The 22869-nt window shown below is 39.4% G+C and overlaps 1 protein-coding gene across 3 annotated transcripts in view; it reads right to left on the bottom strand.

Annotated features, from left to right (window-relative positions):
* Positions 1 to 18263, bottom strand: part of PARP11 (poly(ADP-ribose) polymerase family member 11) — a 43127-nt gene extending 24864 nt beyond the window's left edge. For all 3 annotated transcript variants that reach the window (XM_034646165.1, XM_034646167.1, XM_034646166.1), the window contains exon 1: positions 18013 to 18263. In XM_034646165.1, the coding sequence (XP_034502056.1) occupies positions 18013 to 18030 (18 nt within the window). In that variant the 5' untranslated portion in view covers positions 18031 to 18263. The remainder of the gene's footprint in view (positions 1 to 18012) is intronic.
* Between the last annotated feature and the right edge of the window lie 4606 nt (positions 18264 to 22869).

Here is a 22869-nt window from a genome sequence, read left to right on the forward strand (position 1 = left end):
CAATAAGTAAACAATGGCTTTGAATGACACACTGGACCAGATGGACTTAACAGACATACTCAGAACATTTCATCCTAAAGCAGCAGAATACACATTCTTTTCAAGTGCACATGCGATATTCTCCAGAATAGATCACATACTGGGTCACAAATGAGGACTCAATGAGTAAAAAATGACTGAGATCATACCATGCTTATTTTTGGACCACAATGCTATGAAACTTGAAGTCAACCACAAAAAAAATTTTTTTTTGAAAGACCACAAATACATGGAGGTTAAACAACATGCTACTAAAGAATGAATGGGTCAACCAGGAAATTAAAGAAGAAATTTAAAAAAATACATGGAAATAAATGAAAACGAGAACGCAATGGTCCGAAACCTTTGGGATGTGGCAAAAGTGGACGTTAAGAGGGAAGTACATAGCAATACAGGCCTATCTCAAGAAGCAAGAAAAGTCTCAAAAACACAACATAACCTTATACCTAAAGGAGCCAGAAAAGGAACAGCAAATAAAGCTTAAAGCCAGAAGAAGAAGGGAAATAATAAAGATTAGAGCAGAAATAAATGATATAGAAACAAACAAAAAACCAGTAGAATCAGATCAATGAAACCAGGAGCTTGTTCTTTGAAAGAATTAATAAAATTGATAAACCCCTAGCCAGACTTATCAAAAAGAAAAGAGAAAGGACCCAAATAAATAAAATCATGAGTGAGAAGAGAGATCACAACCAACACCACAGAAATACAAATAATAAGAAGAGAATACTATGAAAAACTACATGCTCACAAACTGGACAATCTGGAAGAAATGGATAAATTCCTAGAAACTTACAAACTACCAAAACCAAAACAGGAAGAAATAGAAAATTTGAACAGACCAATAACCAGCGAAGAAATTGAATCATTAATCAAAAAGCTCCCAACAAACAAATGTCCAGGGCCAGATGGCTCCCAGGGAAATTCTATCAAACACTTAAAGAAGAGTTAATACCTATTCTTCTCAAACTGTTCCAAAAAATAGAAATGGAAGGAAAACTTCCAAACTCATTCTAGGAGGCCAGCTTTACCTTGATTCCAAAACCAGATGAAGACCCCACAAAAAAAGAGAATTATGGGCCCATATTCTTGATGAACATGGATGCGAAAATTCTCAATACAATACTAGCAAATCAAATTCAACAGTATACTAAAAGAATCATTCACCACAATCAAATAGGATTTATTCCTGGGCTGCAAGTGTGGTTCAATATTCACAAATCAATCAATGTGATACACCACATTAATAAAATATAGGATAGGAACATATTATCCTTTCAACAGATGCAGAAAAAGCATTTGACAAAGTAGAGCATCCATTCTTGATAAAAACCATCAACAAAGTAGGAATAGAGGGAACATACCTCAAAATCATAAAGGCCATATATGAAAGACTCACAGCTAATATCATCCTCAATGGGGAAAAACTGAGAACTTTTTCTCTAGGTTCAGGAACAAGACAGGGATGTCCACTTTGAACACTGTTAATTTAACATAGTACTAGAAGTCCTAGCCTCAACAATCAGACAACAAAAAGAAATAAAAGGTACCCAAATCAGCAAGGAAGAAGTCACATTTTTGCTATTCACCGACGACGTAATACTCTATGTAGAAAACCCAAAAGACCCCACCAAAAAATTGCTAGAACTGATACACGAATTCAGTAAAGTTGCAGGACACAAAATCAACGTATAGAAATCTGTTAAATTTTTATACATCAATAATGAAGGAGCAGAAAAAGAAATCAAGGAATTAACCCCATTCACAACTGCACCAAGTATCCTAAAATACCTAGGAATAAACCTAACCAAAGGGGTAAAAGATCTGCACTCTGAAAACTATACAACACTCAATAAAAGGCACTGAAGATGACACAAAGAAATAGAAAAACATTCCATGCTTATGGACGGGAAGAACAAATGGAGCGTTAAAATGTCTATACTACTCAAAGAAATCTACACATTTAATGCAATCCCCATCAAAATACCACCAGCAGTTTTCACAGAGCTAGAACAAACAATTCTAAAATTTGTATAGAACCACAAAGACCCTGAATAGCCATAGCTATTTTGATAAAGAAAAGCAAAGCTGGAGGCATTACAATTCTGGACTTCAAATTATATTACAAAACTATAGCCATCAAGACAGTATAGTACAAGACAATATGGCACAAAAACAGACACACAGATCAGTGGAACAGAATAGAAAACCCAGAAATGGACCCTCAACTCTGTGGTCAACAAATCTTTGACAAAGCAAAAAAGAATAACCAATGGAAGAAAAAAAAACCCTAGTCTCTTCAACAAATGGTGTTGGGAAATCTGGATAGTCACATGCAGAAGAATGAAAGTGGACCACTTTCCTACACCATACACAAAAATAAATTCAACTAGACATGTCCTCAGAGGCAAGGGAAACAAAAACAAAAATGAACTATTGGGACTTCATCAAGATAAAAAGCTTCTGCACAGCAAAGAAAACATCAACAAAACTAAAAGGCAACCTATGGAATGGGAGAAGATATTTGCAAGTGACATAACTAATAAAGGGTTAGTATCCAAAATCTATAAAGAATTTATCAAACTCGGCACCCAAAAAACCAAATAATCTAGTTAAGAAATGGCAGAAGACATGAATAGGCATTTCCCAAAGACATACAGATGGCTAATAGACACATGAAAAGATGCCCAACATCACTCATCATCAGGGAAATACAAATCAAAATCACAATGAGATACTAACTCACACCTGTCAGAATGGCTAAAATTAACAACACAGGAAACACGGATGTTGGTGAGGATGCGAAGAAAGGGGTACCCTCTCACACTGTTGGTGGGAATGCAAATGGGTGCAGCCACTCTGGAGAATAGTATGGAGGTTCCTCAAAAAGTTAAAAATAGAACTACCCTACAAATCAGCAATTGCACTACTAGGTATTTACCCAAAGGATACAAAAATACTGATTTGAAGGGACAGACACCTGTTCCCCAATGTTTATAGCAGCATTATCAACAGTAGTCAAATTATAGAAAGAGCCCAAATGTCCATCAACTGATATGTGTATATATATAGATAGATAGATAGATAGATAGATAGATATTCATTCTTTTTATGGCTGAATAATATTCCATTGTGCATGTGATATATATATATATCTTCATGGCTGAATATTACTCAGCCATAAAAAGAATGAAATCTTGTCATTTGCAATGATGTGGATGGAGCTAGAATGTTCTATGCTAAGCAAAATAATTCAGTCAGAGAAAGACAAATACCATGTAATTTCACTCAGATGCGGAACTTAAGAAACAAAACAGATGAACATAGGGGAAAAAAGAGAGAGAGAGGCAAACCATAAAACAGACTCTTAACCATAGAGAACAAACTGAGGGTTGCTGGAAGGGTGGTGGGTGGGGGGATGGGCTAAATGGGTGATGGGTATCAAGGAGGGCACTTGTTGTGATGAGCACTGGGTATTACATGTAAGTGATCAATCACTAAATTTTACTCCTGAAACTAATGTTACACTACATGTTAACTAACTAGAATTTAAATACAAACTTGAAACAAAACAGAAAATAGAATCATAGTTAGCAGTACAAAGATTAAAGAAACACCCAAGGCCTCTTGAGGGTTAGTTCTTCATTCAACTGCCAACTCCCATGGCCTCATTTTCACATACAGACAGTTGCTCTTTCTCTCCTGTTGCCAAAGCTTAATTTGGTTGGTTTGCTTCACAAATACTATGGCTCTTTCCAAAGACTTAGTTCATAAGATTAAGTCTTACGGTTTTCTACAATAAGTTTCCCTTCCAAAGGAAGGGCTATTCTGTATAATTAGGCTCAAAGAGTAAATCAAGTTTAAATCAGTAACTTTAAAATATAATGGCTCTAGATTAGAACACATTTATAGGCAATAAAATGAATGTGTGCAAGTTGTCTATCTAGCTGAATAAATTAGTTTAGCCACACTGCCAATTTTCAGTTTTTAATCAGCAGGATTGATATTTCCTGCATACCAGGTTATGAAGAAAAAAGGTAGTATAAAGTGAAAAAGCATTTTGTAAATTTTCAAGTGCAGTGGGTATGCTGGTAGAATCTGTCAATAATGCCATCTATTCCAAAGACAGTATTTATGGGGCTGGGAACAGTCAATCTGGATCATCAAATAGAAAGGCTAATGTGGAAAATGAGTTTAAAGTCAAAATCCTAATCTATAGGAGAAAAATAATAACACCTTCCGGACTGGTTAAAAGCTTTCTGATAAGTTTATTATAGTTAACAAAATACATTATGTTAGTATAAACATAATATCTTGAGAAAATCATATTTGGTAATGAAAACTTCCTTGTCTCTATAGAAAGAAGATCCAAAGCCTGCTGTTAAAAGCTAAAAAACAGGGCAGAACTTTTGGAATGAGAGTAAGGAGCTCAGTGGACCTTCTCCCCAGCAAAACCGCATTCTAATTGGTGAACATTACTTTAAAAAACAAAAACAAACAAAAAACATATAAAGTCTCTAGAAATTGTCCTAAGGGTATACAGCAAATGGAGAAACATTTAATCAAGAAAATCTACTAAATCTCAGAATAGGCAAGAGTCTGTGGCATTTGACTAAGACATAGTCCATTACCCACATTCCACCAGTACTATGTTATAGAAGCTCTACCTCAGGCATGTGCAGAGAAGAAGACAGGGGCTCCCTTTCCCTCCAGCTCCTAGTCCTGGGCTAGTTTCATCCTGGAAGGGGCAGGCTGCTAGTGTTTCTCATCTTCTTCAGCCTAGAGGTATAGGTCTATTCTGATCGGGCAACAGAAGAGACTGACCTCCTGGCTCCTCCACTCAGTCCCAGTTCATTTGGTGGAAACTCCACTCCAGGCCCAGTAGGTTAAGACTACTGAGTCCTGATTGCTACTGAACCTAGTTTGCTCATAAGATAGACTTTCCATGCCAGGAGGAGTAAGTCAAGAAGACCAGGGCTGCCAATACCTCTTCTACCCAAAGTGCAGGTATCATTGTGGGAAAAATCAGCTCCCACCCCCAGCCCCAGGTGTAGTGGCACAGCGGTTCTACTGAGGGGGAAAAGGCACACCATAAGGACAAAGAGCTGCACATCTCTGTGTGAAGAGATTGACTTTATTCGGAACAGAAAATAGAGAACCTCATACCTAAGAACATTATTGAAAAAAAATGGAAATCTTGAGGAAAAACAACTAAGAAGCCCAAAGCTCTAATACAAGCCAAATGGTAAAGCACACAGAAATTTAATACAGAGAACCAGGGATAACCAAGAAAAGCCCCCCTAGAATTACAATTAGCCATGAAAGTCAGGAAGGCTGTGTACAAGCACTAGGTTGTATCCACCCAAGAATGATCAGAGCAAGTCATGATACAGACTTAAAAACATTTCCTAAGCTGCACATGGATGGATCTACACAGGGTGGAAGCCTCACTGGCACAAGGGCCTTAAACACAACCTCTGACAAAACTTTGAATAACTGTCCTTTCTCCACTAAACCTTAATTTTATTAAAAAATAAATCAACCAATTATCTATATGTTTGTGGGTCTATTTCTAGACTCTGTTCTGCTGTAATAATCATTTTCTCTATCTTGCTGCCAATACCACACTGTTTTGATGACTGTGGTTTCACACTGAATCTTTAAATCAGGTAGTGTTGGTGCTCCAAATTTGTTCTTTTCAGAACTGCTTGGCTATACTAGGTCCTTTCAATTTTGATTGGGATGGCGCAGTGATCTATTTGTAGATAACTGCCATCTCAACAACATTAAGTATTCCAACCCATGAATGAGGTATATCTCTTGACTTATTTAGATCTCTTTTCAGTAATTATAGTTTTCAGTGTATAGATCTTGCACATCATTTATACAAGATTCATGCCTAAGTGTTCCATATTTCTGATATGACTATAAATGGAATTCCATTTAAATTTCAATTTCTGGTTGAACGTTGCTTGTATTTAAAAATACATTATTCTTTGTATACGGATCCTGTATTCGGCAACCTTACTAAATCCTCTTATTTGTTCTAGATTTTTGGACATTTCATCGGATTTTCTATATAGGCATTTTATAGATAGAGAGATATAGATAGCCTCACTTTCTTCTAGCATATAGATGACTGCTTTTTCTTTTTCATGCCTTATTGCACTGATTATCATCTCAAGTACAATGTCTATCATTTGTTTGTTCCTGGTCTTAGTGAGAAAGTATTCAGTCTTTCACCTTTAGTTTGATATTAGGTATTTTGTAGATGCCCCTTGTCAGGGGTCCCCACAATCACCCTCAGGCTCATAGGAGAAGGACTCACAGGACTCAGAAGTTGGTCTACTCATGGTTACAGTTTATTACAGTAAAAATACACACAGTGAAATAAGCAAAGGGGAAAAGCACATGGAGTGACATCCAGAGGAAACCATGTATAAGCTTCCAAATGTTCCCTCCCAGTGGAGTCACATAGAACACACTCAATTCTCCCAGCAGCCATATGTGACCAGTGCAAAGTGTTGCCAACCAGGGATGCTCACCTGAGCCTAGGTGTCCAGGGTTTTCATCACTAGGAGTTAGTCATATAAGCATATAGCACCCTACTTGACTGACCTCAGCTGCTGACATTCCAGATCTCCAGAGAAAGCAGCTGCTCACCATAAATCACACTGCCAGTGTAAACTATCTGGATAAACTGGTATAGCACAGCTCAAGATCTCAGGCATGCAAATACACTCATTAGACAAACTACTCTAAGAGCTCAGTTCTCTGGAGCTAGGGGAAGGGCAGTCATGGAAATGGGCCTCTCTTGAGAATGTACATGGTTTGAGCACCCTAGGCCTGCTGAGATAGCCCTTTTCTGCATACCCCTTATCAGGCTGAGCAAGTTCCCTTCTATTCCTAGGTTGCTGAGAGTTTTTATCAGGGATACTGGATTTTGTCAAATGCCTTCCTGCATACATTAAAATGACCAAATGGTTTTCATTTTAGTTTGTTTACATGGTGAATTACATTGATTGCTGTTCAAATATTAAACCAACCTTGCATTTTTAGGGTAAGCACCATTTGGTAATTATTAATTAACCGTTTTATATGTTAGACTCAATTAGCTAAAATTTTGCTTAAAATGTTTGTATCTATATTCATTAGGGATATTGGTCTATAGTTTCTTGTAACGTCTTTGACTGGTAATGAAGGCTTCATAGAATGAGTTGTGAAGTATAACCTTCTCTTCAATTTTCTGAAAGCTTGTGCAGAACTAGTATTGTTTCTTCCATAAATATTTGTTAGAATTTACAGGGAAACCATCTGCACCTGGAGTTTTCTTTGTGGGTAGGCCTACTGCATAAACTTAAACTCTGTAACAGATTTGGGATTATTCATGTTATTTCTTCTTGAGGGAACTTTGGTAGTCTGTGTCTTAGAATATGCCCATTTCATCTAAGTGGCCATACTGATTGACATTAAATTGTTCATAACATTCCCTTATTACCCTTTAATGTCTGTAGTGATGTTACCTCTCTCGTTGTCAATATTAATAATTTGTATTCTTTCTCTCCTGATCTGTCTGGCTAGAGGTTTATCAATTCTACTGATGTTCCTCAAAACAAAAACAAAAACAAAAACAAACAAACAAACAAAACCAGCTTCTGCTTTCATAAATTTTTTGGGTTTTTGTTTAGTGATTTCCACTCTAAATTTTATTTCCTTGCCCCTGCTTGAGTTTAACTGGCTCTTCTTTTTCTGGTTTCTTAAGGAGGAAGATGTGGTCACTAATTTGTGACATTTCATTTCCAATATAGGCATCAAAGTAGCCATAAATTTCCAAGTACTGTTACAGCAGCGTACCACAAATTTGAAACATTGTCTTCACATTTTCTATCTCTTTGACTAATCAGTTGAAGTGTTATTTACTTACCAAATGCTTGCAGGTTTTACAGCTCTTTTACTGAATTCTAATTTAATTCTATTTTGATCAGATAGCATGTTGTACATGACTTGAATTCTTTTAAATGTACTAAGACTTATTTTACAGCCCAGAATATGGTCTATCATATGAAATGTTCCCTGTGTAGTTGAAAAAAAAAGTGTATTCAGCTGTTGTTAAGTGTAATGGTCTATAAATGTGAATTAGGTCAAGTTGGTTGATAGTGTTGTTCAAATCCTCCATATCCTTGCTCATGTGTACCTACTTATTCTAGCAATTATTGACAGAGGAATATTAAAATCTCCAACTATAATGGGATTTGTCTATTTCCTCTTACAGTTCCATTAGTTTTGCTTCATGTAGTTTGAAGCTCTATTATCAGGTATATAAATGTTTAGGATTGTTACTGATTAACTGAACTCTTTATCATAGGAAATGACAAATGATATTCTTTACCCTGATAATATCATTATTTCTGAAATCTAATATACCACTCAAGCTTTCTCTTGACTGGTGTCAGCACCATAGCTCTCCTTCCATTTAGTTTTATCCTATTTGTGTCTTTATATTCAAAGTGTGTTTCTTGTGGACAACTTAGAGTCAGGTCTTTTTACTCTAATCTGACAATCTGTATTCCAACTGACATGTCTGCAGCATTTATTTTGGTATGATTATTGATATGGTTAGGTTTAAGTTTATCATCTTGTTATTTGCTTTTGTTCCATCTGTTCTTTGTTCCCCTTTTTATCTTTTTCGATCTTCTTTTAGATTGAGTACTTTTAGGATTCCATTTTATCTCCACTGGTGAATAACTATAACTCTTTGTCTACACACACCATTTTCATTACCTCACTTTCCATTCACTCTAAAATCCATTCTAATTTAGTTTTTCTAGCTTCTGGCCCAATATCTTCCACCACCATCACAAACAAGCAAACAAACAAGAAAACAGCACTTGTTAGGACTTTCAATGAGCTTCAATGTTGCTAAACCCTATGCTTTTATCAGTTCTCATCTTACTTGACCGTTCAGTAACATTCCACAGTTTACCCTCTGTCCTATATTACTCTTTTCTTGATTTCCATGAAATCATATTCTCTAGATTGTCTTGAATTTTTGGCCACAAGTTCTTGATCACCTTTGCACCTTAATTTCTATTCAGCCTGTAACTTTCAGGCTCTGTGGGCTCAGTTCTAGCCCCTTTTCCTGTCTTTCTCAGCATCTTTGAAACATGGTCCTCAAGAATTATGAAGTAGTTCATAGGCATTTTCAGAGGAGAAAATAAAGAAATTTGTTCATATACATTTTGTAAAGTTGAAATGTAAGAGTAATAATGATTTTCATGAAAACCTTAATTTCTTTAAAGTTACCAACTCACTATGTCATTATGTTCAATCTATGTTGATCAGTTCATATCAGCTAGTGTTCGGCAAATACGGTGGTGTGAAACCAAGTAAACTTTCACATCATTTTCAAACAAAGCCTCAAATCAATTTACTTTGTTGACAGAGGAGAGAAGAGAGCAAGACTAAAGAGGCATTCCTCAGCTAAAACAGGTAAAGGTCCTGATATCGCTGGGAAACTGTCAGTCCAAATTTAATGCCCAACTTAACTGTGGAAAAAAACAAGTTACTGACAAAATTTCTTTATTAAATGACTCTATTGGAAGTCACATAGTATCAATGGCATATGTCATGAGAGAGCAATTATTATCACATGAGTGTTTCAGCATATACCTTGATTTAAAATTGAACAAACTACTTGCGGAGAAAACATAAATCAGTTCTTATAGCAGATATACTGGTTAATGAGGCAGAAGTATTCAACTTTTTGTTCTGCTTATCAGTGGAAACTCACAGCACAAGGGAAGACAGTTTTCATTTAGATGATGATGCTTCTGTGAGCTGTGACATGGGCTGGAAAAGGTGTAACCCACTCAAAACTGACAGACTACGAGCTATACAAACAGCAAGAAAACGTGTTGCTGCATCACTAAAGGGTGTTTTAAACACACGGAACAATTAGAAGTAAACAATATGCCTCCTGATTGTAATTGAGTGTTGAAGGAAATAACCAAAATTAAGTATCAGCAAATCTTGACAACTCAGTATGTACTCTCAAATGTGTGGAAAGAAACGGCAGTGTTTGCAAAACCACCCTTCTACTTTAGTTTAAAGGGTGTCAAGGAAAAAAATGCTGACAAGAGTTTCCAAAAGGACAGATCAGATAAAAATATTTCTTTATGATGCTGATAACACGAATAGCCATTCTTGATTTCTAGAGGCCTGCTTAAGTATATAGCTAAAACACACTCAGCATCTGAAATACCTAAACCTACTATTTCAAGGCCAAAATTCCCCATTTTTAATGAGGAGAACAAGATACCGTATTTTTCAGTCACGAAACTATGCTACAAATGGTTCGATTGCTAGGGTGTGATTCTTTCCCAGAATCTGATGGTTTCTTCACTCATCAGAGAGTGAGACTGATTTTATTACTGGGGATATATAAAGAACACATCCAAATGTTACAACAAAACACGAACAGATACCTTCCAGAGACTGAAGTAATCAAAGAATGACTAAGAATACATTTGCTCCTATCTTCCAAACATTCAGGCTGGTTGAAACATTCGCTCCTACAGTTACTTAATCTTCTAAGTGTGTCAATTTGGCAACTGATTGAACACTAGGAATAGTCTTCAGGGAGAAATCTTCTCGTACTTTCTCAATATGTGTTTGATCTTGGCATTCTAAAACATCTGACAGAGCCAGCGAACACCAGTTGAAAATCTTGACAATCTATAATTATAACCTGGAATTTCCTAATTTAGTAGAAATAAAGTGTAAAAAAACAAAAATCAGGGACATCTGAGTGGCTCAGTGGGTTAAGCATCTGCCTTCAGTTCAGGTCATGACCCCAGGGTCCTGGGATTGAGCCTCACATAGGGGTCCTTGCTTAGTGGGGAGCCTGCTTCTCCCTCTCCTTCTATGGGCCGCTCCCCCTGGTTGTGTTCTCTCTCTTTCTGGCAAATAAATAAATATATGATCTTTAAAAAAAATCAGCATCTGGATCTAACCTACATCGCAAGCAATCTGTCAACAAGTTAGAAACATACTTTGTAAGAGGCTGCAAAAACATCTTTTTCAATAATGAAAACAATTTTTTAAATACTACTTTCTTGTTTAAAATTGCTGATCTGCATGGATGCTGAAAGTTTGAGAAACACTGTCCTAGGGGTCTCACTTACTGTCATGATTTTAAAAACCATCCACACAGACTAAGGCCAAACTAACCACTTCTAGCCCAGTCTCCAGACCCACCTGCCCGGATGCCTCTTTAACTGCATTGTTTCAGTGCTTCACAGGCACGTTAAACCTATAATAGGCCCAAAGCCAAACTCTTGATCTCAGCCATATCTTCCCCTTTCCCAATCTCCCTTTCTCAGTGAAAATATTTCATTCCTCCCAGCTGCTTGTGCCAGAAACCTAGCACCCTTCATCCAAAGTGCAGCCTGAACTGATCCACCTCTGTGTCTCTCGCCCTGCTATCACCAATTTAGTCCAAATCACCTTCATCTTCACCCTGGACTACATTATAGCTCCCTAAGTGGTCTTATAACAACCTTTCCGATGGCCCTCTGTATTAGTTTTCGATAGCTGCTGGAGCAAATTACCACAAACTTAGTGACTGGGAACAACACAAATTTATTATCTTACACCTCTGTCGAAGTCTGACATGGAACTCACTAGGCTAAAATCACCATAGGCTTGATTCCCTTCTAGAGGCTGTAAGGTGGAATCTGTTTTGTTGGCCTTTTGAGCTTTTAAAAGCTAAGCACATTTCTTGCCTTGTAGCCCCCTCACTTAATCTCCAAAGCCAGCAATGTTGATTATTCTTCCATAACAACATCTTTCTCTGACTCACTTCTTTTGTCTCCTTCTTTTGTTTTTAAGGATGCTTGTGATTACACTGGGGCCACCTAGATAATCCAAAGTAATCAATCTCCCAATCATAATGTCAGCTGATTAGTGACCTTAATTCCCCTTTGCTACATAACCTAACATAGTCACAGTTTCTGGGGATTAGGATGTGGGTGTCTTTGGAAGGCCATTATTCCGCACTTCCTAATCCGTAACTCATTTTCCACACAGCAGCCAGAATGATCTTTTTAAAAACACAGATATGTTCCTTCCCCTTCCTACATAAAATCCTCCAATGGCTTCCCACTCCTCCAAGGATGAAATTCAAAATCCTAAACATGTGCCACAGAGCCATGCTTGGCTAGTTCCTGCCTACCTCCTGGCCTCACGTCCTGGCTCACCGGGTTCCAGCCACACATGCTTCTCTCTGCCTCGAACACCAAGCTCCCTTCTGCCTTAGGGTCTCTGCTCATGCTGTTTTTGCCATCTAAACAGCCCTCCTCACCTCCCATCCAAACTTTACCTGGCTAACTCTTGCTCAATCCTTCAGATCGCTGTAAAAGTGGCTTTCAGAGAGTGGACTTACCTGATGCCCCAGTCTAATATTAACTCCCCCTACTATACATTGTCATTGTTCTCTTTTTCTTTCAGAGCTTTTGCTGCAATTGCAGTTAAATGTTATTTGTGTAATTATTGGCTTAGTGTCTGCCTCCTTGCACTGGACTGCAAGCCCCTAAGGGTTGGGACCTAGTCTGTTTCATTCACCATTGTAAATGCTGAGGCTTAGAACTGATGGGCTTATCGTAGGTGCTCAATAAATAGATGAGTGCTATCAGATAGTATTTCAAAAGCAGATCCAACTCTTAGAGGGTGAGTTGTATAAGCCACAGACCTCAACATTCTGCATATTTTAGACCAGGTGGGTCATACTCACCATTTCACCTCACTCTATCCTTCAAACCTGTCACAAACGCCTGCCTCCAGCCTGTATCACAAACTCTGATACTCCAGAAACCATTAGACTCATTCCCTTGGCCTTGTTCTGCAGCTGCTGCGGCCATTCTGGGGAGGCCACATCATTTCCCTACTGCTGCATCACTAGAAAAAAGTTCTAAAAACATGGGAGTTGGTGCCACAAAAGGGGTGTGATTTTTCTGCAGCTCAAGAATCCTTCTTTTTCTTTGACTCCTTGTGTCTTTCCTCACAGGCCCTTCTTTATCCACTTTAAATCTTATATCCTAAGTCAGACTGGAAAGAATATGTGTTCTGGAGCCAGAACGTCCTAGATTTAAAACCTGGTTCTGTCCTTATTCGGAAAGGTCACCAAACTTTGAGACTTAGTATCATCCTTGGAAAAGGGAGGCTAATTATTTATTAATTCCTATTTATTCCTAATTATTTCTAATTATTAATTCCCCTCACACAGGTTTCGGAGAACCTCAGTGTGGGCACACTTTGTTGAGCGCTGCCTCAGCCACCAAACACTGGCACATCATAGTACTCACAAGCTTAACTCAATCCACTACTGGGACAATTAGAAAGAATGCCAAGACACAGGGATCAGTACGAACCCATGATTGTATGTGGATCTAGGAACACATCTTCATAGACACTATGTTTGCTGCAGAAATTTCATTTCCAGGAACAGATCCTACCTCCATCCTGCCCCAAGCCTGAGGGACGCTGCCTGATTTAGAACAGGTATTACACAGATGTTAGTTACCGCCACCCACAAGCCCTCCATCCTCATTCTCTGAAAATGCCCATAGTGAGACTTGACTCATCAGATATGCACTTTTTCCATTTCACTCCTTTATCTATACTGTACTTGCCATTCTCTTTCACCTTTGGGGTCTGTGGTCATTTTGCTCCTTTGCCCTTCCCAAAGGACCACTTCTATAACTTTGACACCTGGCTCGAATGTAAGTTACGTTAGTAAACCTTCCTAGTCCCCCAGTATCCTCTGGTATCACTTCCACTCCCCAAACTATATTGCAAGACCCCTGAGGGGCAGACTCTGACTTGATCCACGTTTGTAATGCCCCTCCCTGGTGTCTAGAATGTTTTGTATGTGGTAGATACTTAGTAAATATTTGTTGAGTGGGTGAAATAACGAATCACTGATTGGTTTCTCTGGTAGTCCAGCTTTGGCATACCAACTTGGATCTGTCAGAGAGACAACCAGTAGAGGTGTTCATCACCTGGCTCAGGAACAGGGTCAGGACTGAAAAGGTACATTTGGCAGGCATATTCACTACAGTAATATCTGAAGCCTTGGAGCTCACCACAACAATGATGCGCTGAGAAAAAACAATGGTTAACAGGAGAACATTTCAGGGATAGAAGGAAGTGCAGTTAAGATTATGATTCAAAGATAAATCATAAAAAGAAGAAATCCAAAGCAGTACAGTACCAGGAAAAGAAAAAAGAGAGTCCTGAGAAACACCTCTAGTGCGTGTATGTTGCAGAAAGACAGAAGAGGTAGGAGGCACAAAAGTCACTACTAATGTGTGGATTCAAAAGTTCCTGGTGACCTCCTAGCAAGTCAGGTGTTAGGGGTAGAGGTGGGGCTGAGGAGTAGAGATATGAATAAGAATGACAAAAAGTCTAAGACTATTCTTTCAAGAAGCTTGACAGAAAAAGGAGAGATAAGAATCATAGTGCCAAGTGAGTCTGGAAGCAGCTGTGAATATAAAGTAACAGAGAAAAAGATGGCTCAGCAGGTAGAGCACTGCACATACACACACACGTTATCACTGCCGTCACCCAGGCAACAGAAGGCAGTAACATAGGACACGGGTACTCATATGATTCTGCTGCATACTCACCTGCGTGATCCTGAGAAAATCATCTTCCCCTCCCTTAGCTAACTCATCAGATTCTTTTTTTTTTTTTAAAGATTTTATTGACACAGAGAGAGAGCCAGCGAGAGAGGGAACACAAGCAGGGGGAGTGGGAGAGGAAGAAGCAGGCTCCCAGCAGAGGAGCCTGATGCGGAGCTCGATCCCAGAACCCTGGGATCACGCCCTGAGCCAAAGCCAGACGCTTGACAACTGAGCCACCCAGGTGCCCCCATCAGATTCTTTTAATAATATGCGTTCATATGTGGAAAGGAATTATGGAAGAGTTTATCATTGAAAGTAAGGTCTTAATACTGCAGTACATGGGTTTGTCATCTTACAGATGTTTGCTATTTTTCAGTTTCCTTCATAGTGTGAGAAAAGGAAACTGAAACTCCCTCATATGTAACAGTGATTACTTACTCCAATTGCAGCAAAGAGGAATAAGACACAAGAGGGCAGAGAAAGGCAGGATAAAGTCACGGTATATAGAGTCAAAGCAGTGATGGCAACTCCTTCAATTCCTTTCTACAGACTTTGCCACTTTTCTAAACTGGGGGACGTTAGTCAAGGGCTACCTCCCCCAGGTGAATGGCAAATAGCCAAGAGCTCATATCAGAACTGAGTGTGCCTGCTGCTTCTGTCAATCAGATCTGCCTTGGCAGGGACATTATGCTTACTTCAAGGTGCCTTGTCAGTGAAAAGCCTGAGTAGATACCACTGACCTCATGACTGTCTTCAAAGATAAAATAAAATTTTGTACTGAGACAAAGTTTATAACTCCTTGGTTATCTTGTTTTAGGTTTCTCCCCCAAGGAAATGCTGAAAGCTCAGTAATGATTTTCCACACTCACACCATGTCATGGAGACTTTTCACTTGGAAGGGGCAGCTGCTTCTGAGTATTGCCATGGCCAGCATCAGTGTAACATTTTCTCAAAGCCACTTGTGAGTAGAATACAGTACCATACAGAAGGTACATTTGCAATAGGAGGCATATCTGCAGCTCATAGGTGGTAAATTAAGGCCACAGATGCTATCAAAAATATACAGAGAGAAACTAGGCAGAAGTCCTCAATTAAAGCAGTTCATAGTAGCCTTGCTTCACAAAGTAGAATTTATATTCTCATTCAATGGTAAGGAATGGCAAATAGTAATTTCAATCGATGGGTAATGCAAAAGTCATCTGCATTTATCTTTAGGATACACCGTAGTTTCGTTTTTGGTTTTTTTTTTTTTTTAATTCCCACTATGTTTGGCTTAGGGTAACATTAAAATTAATTTTCATTCCATGAGCACAGCTGGACAAAGGGTCCAGATGCTGCTTCTATTAAGATAAACTAACAAATTACTAGAGAAACACACATACAGAACGTTGACTGTATTTTTAAAAACTAAACCGTCCATATTGACGGAATTCATATGTTCTAGGAAGGAAACCAGTGTCAGTAAGAAAACACAGTAGCACTAAGACTTACTAGGGTAGTACAATAAGGGTCGAAAGAAGAATGTGGGATTATATGTGGAAGGGTCGCCACTATTAACAAAGGTCAGTCTGCTCTAGTGAAATCAAGCAAAATCGTTCCTTACAAGGAAATGAGATAATGCTATATAACAAACCAAAATTTATAAGACATTCACTCATGTCTTTATAATCCTTACAAACATACAAATGATCCAACAGCGATTGCTAATGTATATGTGATGGAGGAGGGAGAATGAACAGTAGGAGCAAAGGACTCCCTCTAGTACTAATCCGGTCACCTTTGCTAATTCAACAAATATTTACTGAATGCCTACTAAGTGCCAGGCTCTGTTTTCTAACCTGAAGGTATCGAAATAGACAAAACAGACAAAAATCCCTGCCCACAGGGAGCTTACAGTATAGTGAAGAATTTGAAACATGTGACTTTGAGCAAGACACGCCTAGGTGACTAAAAAATTTGTTATGGAGAAGCCAAGACGAAAGGAATTGTTAATAAAAACTTAAGACACACACGCCAGATGCACATATACACACACACACATACATGTACAATGACAGAAAATGAAGACTGTTGATGACAGTGAAACTGAATATAAAAGCAGAGAGCACACTCTCAAAATTCTAAATTATTTTTACTAAAGTCAAATACCAGCAATTACTTTCCTGTGATGTGGCCTGATACTGCAGGGTTATATGTATGAACCCCCCCTCCCCCCAAAAAACTTAGATGACGACCAGTTACATGAAGGACTGGGATGAAACCACAATGTGCAACCAACAAATGCAGACCAACAGACTAGCTTCTACTGGATAAAAACTTAAAAACGTAACAGAATTAACTGATAAACACTCCAACTCATCTGGAAATACATTCCAGAAATGGAAGAAAAAAAAAGTGTTGATTACAGCAAAAGAGTATTGCGAGTATGAAAATGGGGTTATAAGTAAATTTGGGCAGTTATCTCGACATACGGGGTAGTTTCACACATTCAGTCCAACAATTCACTGAAACGGGATTCTGCCATTTCCCCAGTCAACTCCTAAGGTGTACATTTGCCATGTTACTAGGCGATTTCAACTCTAACGAGATGAATGGAATACTCTGGGCAAACAGATTCCACTCCTTGAGAGCTGCACATCAAATAAACGTATAAAAGCAAAGCAGACAAAAATACAGGCATACAGAATGCAAATACTGGAGTCAAACAAGGAGGGAGACAAGACCTGCAGTTGAAAAGTTCCAGGTCATCAGTTCTGTCCACTGGGAAAAAAAAAGAATCTAAGAACTTCACCATCTAGAGGCTTAGAACATACACTCGGTCCCCCCAAGTTTGAAATGACTGTCCACCAAGAAGGGAAAAAGAGCACTGATGGTTCCTCTTAAGCCCATTCAAGACACGGGGGTCGAGTCCCCTAGCTTTAGATGGATGGGACTAGCAGGCACACCTGAGGCAAAGGCAGAGGAACAAGTCCCAAGTCCTGGGACTCTGATTAGGAAGCAAAACACAAAGTTTAAAAAGACAGTGAAGGGGAAAGGGGGAGGCGGAGAAACCACAGCAAGTCAAATAAATAACTGTAACAGAAAGCAATAATGCGTTGGAGAACCCACGGAGCCATCCCCACCGCTCAAAAGCCAGAGACTATAAAAGCCGCAAGGGCCAGGATCTTCGGGGCCCCGGAACTCAACACCCAGCCTGAAGCGGGTGAGGGGGAGCAGTTCCCGGGAACCCCCTCCCGCCCCTGTCCCCTCAACCCCGCCCATTGGGTCCGCCCCGTCCCGCCCGGCTACTCACCGGATTCGCTTCCCACATAACGGTGGCGAAATCGAGCGGAGAGAGCCTGGGGGAAGGGGCTAGCCGCGGGGCCGGGGTGTTGGGTTTTTTCCGAGGGTCCCCGGGAGCGAAGGGATGGAGAGGCAACCTTTATGTAGGCCTTCCTTCTACCCCGCCCTGTCACAAGCCAGCGTCTTCGGACCACCGACCCTCCCGACTTCCGCCCGAAGCCGGCCAACCAGCGCTGGCCTCGCCCCGCCCCCGGAAGCTCGTCCCGCCCCAGCCTCTCCCTTCCGGGCTGGTGGGCGGGTCGTAGTGGGCGGGGCTTGCGAGTATCAGATTGTAAGGGAATTAAAGGGCTTCTGCTCCAATCACCCTTCAAGTGCGATGTCCGCACTGCAACGTCCCCGCTGAGTGATCCTCGTGCCACGGCTGGCTGTACTTCCTCCGGTATTGATCACTGTGTAGTGAGTGTAGTGGCCAAGAGTCAGACAGGCCTGGGAGTTAATCCAAGCGGGGCCAATGGCTTTTGGGACAAACTTCACTATCTTTCAATTTCCTCATCTTCAGAATGGAGAGAATAATAACATCTACCTCAGTGTGCAGTGAGATCATTTAAAACACCAACCACAGTATTTGGCATGCAGTAAGAGCTCAATAAGCGACAGTTATTTCCCAGACACCGTGCTAGGCTCTGGAACGCTAGACCCATATGCAGTCCATGCCCTCGTGGAGCTTAGAGTCTAGGGGAAATAAAACAAAAACAAAAACAAAAAGTAAGTAATTTGATATATAAAAGGTGCAGTTGGTTTGTAGGTAGTATGACAAGTACAGAGTTTTATGAGAGCGTGCTTACCTAGGATAGGGTGTCTGCTTTCCCTCCTCCCCCCTACAGACTTTAAGCTAAGACCTCAAGGATGTACTACTGAAGTTACCTGGATAAAGAGCTCTAAGAAATGGGGAGAATCTTCTAGGCAAAAAAATAGAATCTACCCAGGGAAAAGGAAAAAGAAACAGTTTGTCATATATCCTTCTGGGCTTTTCCATAGCTCCACACATAAAAAAAATTTTTTTTTGTTCCAGGAATACCTACAGATTTAGAATGTGATTCTTTCACTTAATATCATGTGGATAGCCTTCACTCCAATATATAAAAATCTATTTCATCATTTTGAAGTAGACTCATGGCATTCTAAGGTTTGTATGCATATCTCACCCACACACTTTTGAAATAATCCATTGTGACAGACATTTAAGTGGTTTTCAATTTTTTACTATTCTAAAAAGTGCAGCAATAAACATTCTTGTACAGACATTTCTGTACATTTGTCCATTTACCTCGTTGGAATTAGTTCTTATAAATGGAATTGTTTAGGGGCACCTGGGTGGCTCAGTTGGTGAAGCGTCTGACTCTTGGTTTCAGCGAGGTTATGGTCTCAGGGTCCTGAGATCAAGCCCCACTTGGGGCTTGTCCGTCTCCCTCCACCTTTGCTCCTGCCCCCTTTCCCCACTCATGCACGTGCTCTTTCTCTCTCTCTCTTAAAGAAATAAAATCTTAAAAAAAAATAAATGGAACTGTTTAATAAGATATTATAGAAATCTCAAATTTTGATACATTTTACCAAACTATACTAAAAAAGAATGTGTAAATCTGAAATCTCTAGTTTCTTCTTGTAAATGGATTGAAATAGATTTCTTCACCTTATTTTTTTCCTACTGTACTTTTTGCAAATGGTTAACCAGTTGCCCCAATATCACCTGTCGAATAATCTTATTCTTTCCCCACTACCTTGAAGTGGCACCGTTAATCACGAACTAAATGTGTGTGTGTGTGTGCGTGTATCTGTTTCTGAGCGCTCTTGTCTATTCTATCAGCTATCTGCTTATTTCTGTGCTATGTCACACTTTTTAAAATTTTTTATTATGTTCAGTTAGCCACCATACAGTACATCATTAGTTTTTGATGTAGTGTTCAATGATTCATTAGTTGTGTATAACATCCAGTGCTCATCACAACATGTGCCCTCCTTATTTTTTTTAAAGGTTTTATTTATTTATTTGAGAGAGAGAGAGAGAGAGAGCATGAGCAGAGGGAGAGGCAGAGGCAGAGGGAGAAGCAGACTCCCTGCTGAACAGGGAGCCCGGCATGGGACTCAATCCCAGGACCCTGGAATCATGACCTGAGCCGAAGGCAGACGCTTAACTGGCGTCCCAGGTGCCCCAACATGTACCTTCCTTAATATCCATCACCCAGCTACCTCATCCCCACACCGCCCTCCCCTCTGAAATCCTCAGTTTATTTCCCGGAGTCTCTCATGGTTTGTGCTATATCACACTTATAATCATTGTAGCTTTGTAATGTATTTGCTGTTTTATAAAGCAAGTTATCCCCTAATTCTCTTCTTTCAAAATTTTCAAATTCATGAATCTTCCCATTCAGGACTACATCTCTTCATGTATTTAGGTATTTTAAATTTCAAAGACATAAAAAAATTTCACAAAGATTTGCACAATTTTTGTGAGATTTGTTTCTAGATATTTTATGGTTTTTTGATATTATTGCAAATGAGATGTTTTTCATTACTGTAAATTAGGAAAACTTTGTTTCTATTTATTATTTATTTATCTCATATCCTAACACACTGAAAATGTCTTATTAGTTCTAATAATTTGCCAGCTGATGTCTCTGAATTTCTATGTCAACAATCATATCACCTGCAAATAATACAGTTTTCTCTCTTCCTGTTGGATTGGCCAAAACCTCAGAAAACTTTTGAAGAATACAGGACAAGATAATGGGCATTCAGTCTATAATGTAGTAAGACAAGCATTTGCCCTTAGTGGATTCTTGATATCCTTTAAATACACTGTTATCCTGGGGTGCCTGGCTGGCTCAGTTGGTAGAGTATGTGACTCTTGATCTCAAGGTTGTGGGTTTGAGCCCCACATTGGGTGTAGAGATCACTTGAAAACAAAATCTTTAAAAAACACTGTCATCTTTGAAGAAGTTTCCTCCTATTCCTAATTTACTATGAGATTTGAATTAGGAAAGGAGGTTAAATTTTATTAACTGTCTCTAAAGGTCTATTCCATATTCACTTTTTACTCTGACTTATTAATATAATGAAGTATAGTAGATTTCCTAGTGTCCAACTCATCCTAACATTCTTGAAATAAACTCTGCTTTGTCATATATCCATTATTCTTTGAATACACTGCCAGATTCAATTTGTTAATCTTTTATTTAGGATTATAATTTATAATTAATGAAATTTGTCCATGGTTACTGGTGTTTTTTGTGTCTGTGTTTAACACGTTTTGTTAAGTGAATAGCAACAGTTTAAGTTATTTAGCTCTTCTTCAAAGGTGAGGATTTTTACAAAGCAAGTTTAACAGGAAAGATTAGGACCAAGTCCTCAACCTTTTGTGGGGTTGGGACTATACTTCATTTTCTTGAAGTCTTGGGGTTGCCTGGGCTGGTGGTCAGAAAACGGAATGGAGAGAACACAATGGGTTTGAATATACATCAACTTTTAAAATATAAACTGCTGTATCTCAAAGTAACATGAAGGGAACATATTTCATAAACTGGAAATGGCTGCACAAATTTTAGTATTATTTTTTTCCTTATCGTTCTTGAGTTATGACCACTGAGAGAGTAGGAGTGGAAAGGGACCTCAGTGATCGTTTAGTCCTGGGGTCATAAACTCATAGCTAATGACTTTTAGCACAGAGAGAGTATTTACATTTTTTTGGTCAGTGGCTGCCATTTTAAAACCGGGACATTTCACATGAACCACTGTGGCTCTCCAGCTTCCCTTAGTTACGGTATATTCACCTATGCCAACAACTGGCCAAAGTCTCGTTGACCCCTTCCCACTAGGAATAGCCACTCAGCGTTACCTGAGTTACCGGGCCAGTATCTCTCATCCTTAAATTACCTACCCGGGCCCTCTGGCTGTTTGGAATTGTACTGATAATCCATCTCTTATTCTGCTGAGGAAACCCAATGGATCTGGGACTTCCTAAAATATCCTCATAGGGAACAACTTCACTGTACTCTCCCATACCCCTCTCAGGTGTGGGCTCAATCACTGGGGCTCAACCTCTCATAGTCTTTCGATAGATTACTTCATGTAATGCCTGAAATTTTGCTGGTGACACCAAGTCCAGCACTGGGAATGCTCCCCTCTGCATCACAGCTCTGGGCAAAGTGCCATGTCAGTAGAAACTACGCACACTGACCACGGTCACTGGTTTTCTCAGGAAGACCAAACAAACAGAAGACAATTTATCTTTTGTGTTTTCTCTGTGTGTTCTGGGTGGAGGCGTCTAGAGCCATGCTAAGTCCAGCCCAAGGATCCTGAGTGATTGCAGCCCCCCTTCCACCTGGTTGAGTTTATTAGCTCTTTGAATGCCAGGAGAGGAGGGAGGAAATGCCTGAGGGGAAAGGAGCGAGGAGAAGAAAAGGAGCAGTGGAGACCTATCACTGGAAAGCACGAAAATAATCAGAAAACCATTAGTTGAGCGGCAAGGCAAATTTGTGCAAACAGAATCCATCTCACATACAGACAATAGGAGGAGAAAGGAGAACCAAATAAGTGGTGAGATATCTCATCACTTATTATTTTAATGTAATTTTCTATAACTTTTTATTTTTAAAAGCCACATTTAGGGCCAGAAATAGGGGAGCCCTAGAAATGCATATAGAAGACAGGCTGGATTTGACAGAAAGGAGGAGCTGGAGACCGGAAGAAGGCGCAAAAGGAGAGCCGAGGGGCCACAAGAGGGTACGGGAGTAAGGGAGAAAAAGCTGCATTTGTGCCCATCAGCCTTGAATATAAAGACCCAGCCTCAGTCTGAAAAAGAGCCAACAAT

The sequence above is a fragment of the Ailuropoda melanoleuca genome, chromosome 16, assembly GCF_002007445.2.
Source record: "Ailuropoda melanoleuca isolate Jingjing chromosome 16, ASM200744v2, whole genome shotgun sequence".
NCBI lineage: Eukaryota > Metazoa > Chordata > Mammalia > Carnivora > Ursidae > Ailuropoda > Ailuropoda melanoleuca.